This window comes from Protobothrops mucrosquamatus, unplaced genomic scaffold, assembly GCF_001527695.2.
Source record: "Protobothrops mucrosquamatus isolate PMUCROS unplaced genomic scaffold, P.Mucros_1.0 scaffold6, whole genome shotgun sequence".
In the NCBI taxonomy this organism is placed as follows: Eukaryota; Metazoa; Chordata; class Lepidosauria; order Squamata; family Viperidae; genus Protobothrops; species Protobothrops mucrosquamatus.
Genome location: NW_015386393.1, coordinates 3,148,009 through 3,157,374, shown reverse-complemented (window position 1 = coordinate 3,157,374; position 9,366 = coordinate 3,148,009). Strand labels below are relative to the sequence as shown.

The 9,366-nt window shown below is 45.8% G+C and overlaps 1 protein-coding gene across 1 annotated transcript in view; it reads right to left on the bottom strand.

Moving 5' to 3' along the window:
- Positions 1 to 289: 289 nt before the first annotated feature.
- SSBP4 (single stranded DNA binding protein 4) overlaps positions 290 to 9,366 on the bottom strand; it is a 50,692-nt gene continuing 41,615 nt past the window's right edge. Inside the window, exons 10-18 of the mRNA XM_015810056.1 lie at positions 6,436 to 6,503; positions 6,239 to 6,284; positions 5,932 to 5,967; positions 5,693 to 5,738; positions 3,462 to 3,529; positions 3,166 to 3,244; positions 1,725 to 1,753; positions 550 to 657; positions 290 to 319 (exon numbers count right to left, since the gene is read on the bottom strand). Of these exons, the coding sequence (XP_015665542.1) occupies positions 290 to 319; positions 550 to 657; positions 1,725 to 1,753; positions 3,166 to 3,244; positions 3,462 to 3,529; positions 5,693 to 5,738; positions 5,932 to 5,967; positions 6,239 to 6,284; positions 6,436 to 6,503 (510 nt within the window). The remainder of the gene's footprint in view (positions 320 to 549; positions 658 to 1,724; positions 1,754 to 3,165; positions 3,245 to 3,461; positions 3,530 to 5,692; positions 5,739 to 5,931; positions 5,968 to 6,238; positions 6,285 to 6,435; positions 6,504 to 9,366) is intronic.

Here is a 9,366-nt window from a genome sequence, read left to right as displayed (position 1 = left end):
CTGCAGTCCAGCAGGAGGGGGTGCAGCTCACTGCTTTTCATAACTGTCCACTTGTGCAGCATATCAAACCTTCGGCTGTCCCACTTGATTAGTGACAATTCTCACGTCACTACAGTTTATTGAGTACCAGTTAGAGGGCAGGCGGTGACCTGGGCGGGGATCAAAAGTCCAGACTGGGGGCAGGGGGGCTGAGACTAGCAATCAAGGGAAGCTGTTATTAAATACAGGGGGATTAAGACCCCTGGGGGGCATCAGTCTGGCTCCTCTGGGACTGGGCATCCGGGCCGGGTCACACGCTCATAGTCATGCTGGGCGAATACTGGGGAGACAGATGGGAGACACCACAGCATTAGAGGAAGGGTCCATCATGGAGGGGGGGCACCGGCCCCCTCTTCACACCTCTGACAGCTGCTGCTTCCAGCATGAGATGGCACTGTTAGCTGTTGGTACTGACAGCCCAGTCCGACCCTGCCACAGGGTGCCCCGCCCTCCGCGTGCCCCCCGAGATCCCCGCCCCCTCCGCGGCCGCCGCTCCACGCAGGCCCTTACGCTCTCGCTTTGGAAGGGGTTTATGAAGCTGCTGCTCATCTCACTGCTGCTGTCATCACGTGGGGTGCCCGGTGGGTTAGCTATGCTGGCCATGCTACCCGGGGAATTCTTGGGAATCAGAAATAAAAGAGAGAGAGAGAAAAAAAACCCAGGCAATTCACACCTGAACCATGATTAGAACACATTCTAACATGAACCATGATTAGAACACCCTGTCAGAGAGCTATAGAGAGCATTGTTAAAAAGGCATCACATGGAAAAGGTTGGCTTTTTTTTTTAAGTTTCGGGACCTTATAAAGTTCTTAGATTCTGTCTGCACAATCAGTTTAACTAGGTCAAGGGGAAGTAATGTTGTTGTAGGAATTTCCTCACACAGAAATAAGCTGCTTAATTATAGACAGTCCTCAACATACGAGAGTAATGGAGCCTGCCCAGTATGACAGAATGCCATAATGGTTGCACAACAGGCTAATCACATGACCAAGCCAATTTTACAACCTTTTTTTGTGGTGGTTGATAAACAAATCCTTGGTTAAGTGAATCCTTGGTTGTTAAGCGAACTAAATGATTTGCTATGGCAGCAAAATTGGAAGTGCTAGTTTTGGGCAAAACTGTCATAAAACACAGTCATGTGACCCTAGGATACTGCAAATGACCATAAAGGCAGCCATTTGCAGTATTGCTAAGTGCCCAAAATTCAGTTGGTTCAGGGAGACCCAACCACTGCATCTTCCAGAGTCCCCCAGAGAATAATGGGTTGTCTCTTAATGTAATAAATAAATAAATAAACTTTGAATTTGGATCATAGGTCCTCTTTTTTGGCTTGGTCATAACTTCAAACAGTTGCTAAGTGGCTGGTTGTAAGTCAAGGACTAATTGTGATTCAGATAGAGTTAGAAAGACCCTGATTTGGTACAGCATAAAATGGTTCCCTCCCAAATACCAGCCCTTCAATGACAGGCAAACTAATTCCTGGGGAGGTCAACTGAATCTCTTCATTCCTAAAACTCAAGAGAAAGATTCTACGTGAGGGGGCCCCACCGAGTAGAAACAAAATCATGCTTCCCTTTAAAACCAGATAATCTTTCCTCATCTCCTTCTAATCCCTTGGTCCCCAGGGCCTGTGGAACTCCAGCTCACCCTCTGGAAGAGGACACCATGATGCAAACCCTTACCTTGGGCATCCCATCTATTTCACCTGGACCTGCAATGAGAATGAAGGCAGTTAAACCCCAGCCCTTAAGTCAGGGGTCTTCAAACTTGGCCCTTTTGACTTGTGGACTTCAACTCCCAGAATTCCTCAGCCAGCGTGCCTGGCTGAGGAATTCTGGGAGTTGAAGTCCACAAGTCATAAAAGGGCCAAGTTTGAAGACTCCTGCCTTAGGTGGTGTCTATCAGGTTGGAAGACTTCTGTGGGAAGAGCAGATTTGTTGGCAGCCAAAGTCTTAGGAGCGTCCACTTAATCCACAGAAATTCTTATCAATAAAAACTTTTTGCCAATGGACTTTATAGAGGTATAGAATATCAGCTCCCATCACTATCAGTTTTTAAGGAAGTCTTATAAAACCTATTTCTTTCCTCAAGCCTCCTCTGAATGGGATGTTAATGTTCAGTTCTTGATTCTAGAGCTATATGGTCCTTTTCACACAATCATTGTTTTACTTCCGCAAGCCTGATCATCTGCAATCATGCCATTTCACAGAGCTTTTAAAGCAGAGACCAAAACAACTAAACTCTATAAAAAGTCAGCCAGCCCCAGGACATCTTTGAATGAAGGAAGCTATTACTCCTGAATTCAGATAGCTAGCCCAACATATATCTAGCCCTATCTAGAATAGTTACGTTCTTATATAAGTTTCAACTAGAATCCAAACTGTGCACATTCATTTAGCACCATAGTTAGCTTTAAATGGTTGCTGAATGAATTATCATAAATTAAGTATCTGATTTCAAACTCAGGAACCTCAGTTACATAACATCCCTGCTTGATAACCAACAGATAAATGGGTATCTGTATACAGGGGTAGGCAACCTTGGCTCTTTTAGGACTCGTGGACTTCAACTCCCAGAATTTGGAACACCAATTCTCCAATACTGAAGCATGGAAGTTGTTCCTCATCTTTCTGTGCCAAAATTAAAGCTAGAGCATACTCAGAGTTAGCATTCTGGCATCTAATGGTCTGCAATTCTCCTTCAATCAGAACCTAGCTGATCTTGGCTGAACTCAAAAAGCTAAGCAAGCTTGGAGCTGGTCAAGACTTGGATAGGAGGCCATCAGGATATTTCACATCTGGAGGTTATATTGAGAAATTAAAAAAAAAAACATTTGGAGGAAGCCAATGACAAAGCATTTCTGAATGGACATCAGTAATGTATTTTATGAATGTGCCCTAAAATCATTGGAAATCACACTATACTGGACTTGACCTCTTTTAGCATACAAGGGGACACTAAGAATCCAATAGCAACAAGGACATGGAATAAGGGAGGAGAGTTATATAATATTCTCCCCTCCCCATCCTTTGAAATGATACACTTGGGCTTCCTTTCTCCACTAAAATGGTCATTTTGGATTTTATTGTCCATGGCCAGCCCTGTAGGCAAGTCCATACTTACCTAGTGATCCATTCATATGATGGGGTTCCATGGCACTCATTCCCGCCATTGGACCTTCTGGACTTGGCCCCATGGAGAACTAAACATTATGCACAGAGAGCGTGAAAAGAAGAGAAATACAGAAATAATTAGGAAGGGCAGATTCCAGGTGGAGAAGCAGGACAGCATTCCCTTTCATGTTTGTATTTATTTATTAAGAAAATGTATACGGCCGCCCAACTCACTCATGGTGAAATAAGAAATTTGTCATAGAATATCACCCAGCAACAGGGAGTGAGCAGGAAGAAGACACTTACTCCAGGCCGGCTTGGTGGAGGACCAACAGAGTTCATCATGTACATATTTTCACTAGAGTTGGTGGAGTCTGAAACAAGAAGCAGACATTACAAGAAAAAGTAACCAAGGTGGTCTCTTTTCACATGGTGAACATCTAGAAATCTCAAGAAAGCCCATCAGAGGACATGAAGTTGGGTGGTATTCAGAGATAGACTACTTCAGGTAAATGGAGGCTTCATCCCTAGGTTTTAAAGTCTGGCAGAGTGAGGTCAAAAGTCTATCTAGTCCAGAGCTCCATTACAAAATTTAGCCAGAGATGCCTCTTCAATTTACAATAAGCTAAACCATATTGTGAATTGGAGGAGGGCTTTAGCTTGATATGTAGCTTAATCTGTAAACTGGTTACAGTCCAGCATAACAACTAGCTCAATGTTTGGCATGGCTGACTGGGGAATTCTGAGAGTTGAAGTCCATACATTTTAAAGTCAGCAAGGTTGAGAAACACTGAGCTAGACTAAGATTAAGCAGACCCTAGTGCTCAAGGAAAAGAATGTGAAGTATCAGAAGGGCTGCAGGCATTCTTATACAACATCCTTGATTGTGCACTTTTATTTTTTACTGGGCTATGTGTGTCTTTAGATAGAAAGGGTCCAAGTGAGGGTAAAAAAAGGTTTTCCCCACCTCAGGAACTTCTCTGGAACTCTTTTTCAATGGCTAATGTTTCCACAACATGCTTAACCCAGAGTGACTACATTCACACAATATATTTGGTTTTTCCAAATCAGAAGTAAAAAATAACAGGAGGAAACCCATCAAACTTGGCAGTAAGCTCCCCGATCTCAATTGCTATACCTATTGTTTTTATTCTAAATCTCCAATTTTCATGTTGGCTGAGCCCTTGATTACATTTATCCAATGAGATAATCCAGTTTTCAAAATTAATTTAAAACAGCATTTTGGAAGATTTTCTTTTTCTTCATCCATCTTTCTTTCTTTCTTTCTTTCTTTCTTTCTTTCTTTCTTTCTTTCTTTCTTTCTTTCTTTCTTTCTTTCTTTCTTTCTTTCTTTCTTTCTTTCTTTCTTTTCTTTCTTTCTTTCTTTCTTTCCCTCCCCTCCCCTCCCCTCCCTTCTTATAAATAACTCAAGATGGCAAACATAGCTAATACACCTTCATCCTCCTATTTTCCTCACAACAACCCTGTAAGGTGGATTGGACTGAGACAGTGACTGGCCCAAAGTCATCCAGTCGGTTTTCATGGCTAAGGTGGGACTAGAAGTCGCAGGGTCTGGGTGTCTAGCCTGGTACCTTAACCATTAGACACTACGACAGCATGGGCAAACCATGGGGGCTACAAGTAGGCACTGGAGAATGCAGGTAGATGGGCTAGGCTAGGATCCTGGGTAGATAGGGGTTAATGTAGGCGAATGCACACTATGGTGCGTTGAGGAGGGATACTATGGGCAGGAAGGCAGGGGATGCTAGACAAATATCTGGAGTCTCATAATCCACAGTGGAGTTCCTCAGGAGAATAAGCAGTGGGACTTACTTACAAGGGAGACTTATGAGCAACCCTACCAGCTTTTCACTTGATTTTGCTTGTGGGAAGCTGGTAAAGAAGGTTGCAGATGGTGATCATGTGATTGTGGCTTACTACGACATTATAATGGCGCCTGGATCGTGATCACATGATTGTAGGAACACTATGATGACCTCAACCTTGGGGACTGGTCATAAGTTCCCATCATTCACAGCTGTTGCAATTCTGAACAGTCACTAAATAAGTGGTTGTAAATCAAGTACTACTTGTAATTGTCTTTTTTCCCTTTTTTGTTATTCTCTTTTTTCTCTCTCTGTTCTTATTAAATAAATAAAGCCCAAAAAAAGGGGGGTTGGCTAGCGACCGTAAGTATTGAAACTCAAAAATCTGAAAGACACCGGGGTAGGGAAGACTTTCTCAGACACTGTGATAGAAAAATGGGGCATTCAGAAATAATTTCCTTCCAAAATGGAATCCAGGATACTTACCAAGGATCCAGTCCCAGTAAGTCACCGGGATCAAAGGTTTTTTCTTCCAAGCTTTCGGGCTCATGCTGGTGCTCATCATCAGGGAACTTCTCTCTTTGATGATGATTTCCAGCATGAACCCAAAAGTTGGAAGAATAAAGCTTTGGTCCCGGTGACTTGATCGGATTGGATCCTCCAGCATTATCCTGGGACACGTATATTTACCTTCATTTGCAGCACACTTACCTCCAGGGCTTGGCATGAGAGGGGTGCCAGGGGGGCCTCCGCCTCCCTGTGAGGAGAGAGAGAGAGAAATAACATTCATGATCCCGGGCTTTGCCTTGTGGAGGAGTCATTCTCATCAACATTATCAACCGTGTCTCGCAACCAGGTTTATTAGATTCATCTGCCCTGTATCAGGACTTGGAATTCAATTTGCCTAGCAAGTCTACCCTACATCTTTTCACACCTCTTCAGCAACTTACCCCATAGCTCCCAGGAGAAGATGAGGAATAGGATACCTAAACGGGATAGAAAGGAGAGGGGGACAAAATCAGTGGCTGGTGAACAGAATATAGCAGGCATTGGCTGCGTTTGGTAGGCATCTTAACCTAGTTAACCCACTAAAACTCTTGACTGAACATAAATAACATGTTGCGTAAGTGCAGCCCCGAGGTTTTTCGCCTGCTTGGTGAAGTCTGTTGTGTGAATGCAGCCACTGTGAGTTTCTGAATTGTAGAGAAAGTTTTATTTTAAATAAAATAAAATAAAATAAAAATAAACCAGACATACCGAGTTTGTGTTTATATTTGGCCAGGATCCTCGAACACCCGGAGCTCTGCAGAGAAAAATGTACAAAGCTGACCTCTCAAACATTTGGAAGAGTTCCTGGGAAGGGATGATGCTGTTCCTGCTCCGCTGAAAGGACACTCTCTCTCCCTGACTCCCTCTGGCTACCCCTTCCCAAGAGAAACAATACAGACACTTACATGTTCATTGTGGGCATCCCAGGGCAAACCAGGGACCCTGGAGGAGGTCTTATGCCACCACCATAATTCTGGATGAAGAAAAAGCAGGAAGGGATTAGGGGAAGGGAGAGAAACCAACCACTGTTGATTCCCATCCCACTCACTCATCACCTCTAGCACCAATTTTACCCAACAGGATTCATCTATTTAGTACAGAGGTCACGATCTTTGTATTATTACCAGTACGGCTACCACTGATAAGAAACACCATGCCACTATTAAGGACAAAGCATTTTGTTCCTCTAGTTCAGGGGTAGGCAACCTTGGCTCTTTTATGACTCGTGGACTTCAAGTCCCAGAATTCCTGAGCCAGCATGGCTCAGCTTGGAAACTCTCCCTTTCCCCTCAGCATGGCTGGCTCAGGAATTCTGGGAGTTGAAGTCCACGAGTCATAAAAGAGCCAAGGTTGCCTACCCCTGCTCTAGTTCAAACAATAACTAGCTGTCACTATTAAAAAAAACCATAAAGGTAGTCCTCGATTTATGACCACAGTTGGGACCAGAATGCCCGTTACTAAGAAAGGTGGGTTGTTGAGTGAGTTGCATCTGATTTTTTGCTATGATTCTTTAAGCAAAACACTGCAGCTGTTAAGTGAATCTGGCTTCCCTTGTTGACTTTGCTTGTTGGAAGCCGGCTGGGAAGGTTGCAAATGGCGATCACATGACCCCTTTGTGGCAACTGTTGTACCTAAATGCCAGTTGCCAACTGCCTGAATTTTGATCACGTGACCATGGGGACGCTGCAATAGTTAGTGTGAGCACGGGTTGTAAGTCCTTTTCTTCAATGCTGTTGAGACTTTGAATGGTTGCTAAATGAATGAAGTCGAGGATTACCTGTATTTTGGTTACTGTGTCACGTGGATTTTTTTAAGAACTTGCTGTCATGTTTTCTTGATATTTTATACTTCTTAATCCACTGCCTTGAAGTCTATTCACTTATTGTAAGTTATTATGCCATTTTTAATGGAAAGCAGCATACCCATTTAATATAAATAAATAAATGGTGGATGACAGATGAGAAATATTTAATGCTAGTCTTATATATATATATATATATATATATATATATATAAAACAATAAATAGTTGATCACCAAGAGAATAAAGCATATAAAATTTAAAAATTTAAAATTTATTTACTAAACCACCAAGCTTTCGTCAAGAGCTCTTGACATCATCAGAGTATGTAAGCCATTGTTGGGAGTCGCCTATATGCAGCCGCCTTCCTGCGGGAGAATGAAGGAGTTTTGACTGAGGGAAGAGGAGAGATAGAGGGTGTGGGAAAGACGTTTCGACAGGAGGGTGAGGGGGGAGGGAAAGATCAGGCAGGTAGGGGGCGGCGGCCACTAGATAGGATGGGGGGTAGTGCGGACAGGAGGAAGGGGGAGGAGGTTATGAAAAGGGGGGAAGGAGAGCAACATCATCCCGTTTTAGGGGCGGTCACTCGTTCCCGCACGGCTGCCTTACGGACATGCCAAGCAACTTCGGTGGGGAGAGAGAGGGGGGAGGTTAAAGGCATGGGAGAGAAGGGGAAAGACCAAATGAAGGAAGAGGTACGGCTGCAGGATGAGGGGGGGAGCAGCGCAAGCAGCGTAAGGATGGGCGTGTGCCCCCGGCTAACCGATGGGGGAGAAGAAAGTGAGTTAATGCCGGCATCCGGAGATCGCGGTTACGCACCTGCCGGGCGGGGGAGGAGGGGTGATGACGTTAGTGTACGACGCTGCCCCACCCCCGGTAGAGCCGGAGGAGGCATTGACACGGGGTTGCAGGAAGGAAGGAGGAGAGAGGGTGAGTGGGGTGATGATGCAAGGATAGGAACAGCTCAGGTAGACCAGCTGAATGGAGTGAGAACGGGGTTGGAACGGCGATTGGCCAGTGGAGCGTTATGGTAGCATCCATGGGCCAGGTGCAAAGGTGGCTTGATTATAAGAAGCGCCCTCCCATTGACCTACATAGATCCCTGAAGATGCCGGCAGAGAGCCGGTGAAAGCTTGGATCATTATTTATTAAAACTTTTTTAAAGGTTTTTACTTTTCCTGGTGCTCATTGTTGTTTGTATGTTTTTATCATATATATATGATATATGTATGTTTGTATGTTTTTATCATATATACCGTATATACTCGAGTATAAGTCGACCCAAATATAAGCCGAGGGACCTATTTTTCCTCAAAGAACTGGGAAAAAATGGTGACTCGCGTATAAGCCGAGGGGGCATTTTTCAGCACACACATTTTTCCGACCGGGCGGGTGGGCGAGAGAGGCGGGCAGAAAAAAAAGGGGGGGGGGAAATCCACACACGATCGCGCAGGGAAAGGGGGAAACGGGTGGGCCGGCCGGCTCCCCTCTCCTCTTTGTGTGTGTGTGTGTTTGTCTCTCTCTCTCTCTCTCTCTCTCAATTCTCCCCCACCCCAAAAGCGGGGAGGGGGCGACCTTGCAAAAGGGAGGGGGCTTCTCCCGGTTGCGGAGAAGGCTGGAGGTGCGCCTTTCTCGGCCAGCCCGGGTAAATTCGGCCGTATTCTTCAATACGGGCCGGCCCCAGCAGTTCCGGCTGGTTGCCGGCAGTTGGCTGTTCCTCCCTGGCCGCCTCGGCCTCCCTAGCCCTGTCAGTGAGCGCCCGGCAGGGCGCAGCGTCGCCAGGCCTTCCCCCTTCGCGCGAGGCGTCTGGCGTTCCCCCTCGCGCTTGGCTGCGGCGGCCCGGGGTATTCCATCCCGGCCTCGACACGCAGCGCCGCAGGGAATGGAAGGGAAGGGGGGAGGGCCGTACCTGGAGCATCACAGGCCGGGGCGATGCCGGGAACGAGCTGGGCGGCGGCAGGAACGAGCCGGGCGGCGGCGGCGGCGGCAGGAACATGCTGGGCGGCGGCGGCGGCAATGAGCTCGGCGGCGGCGGC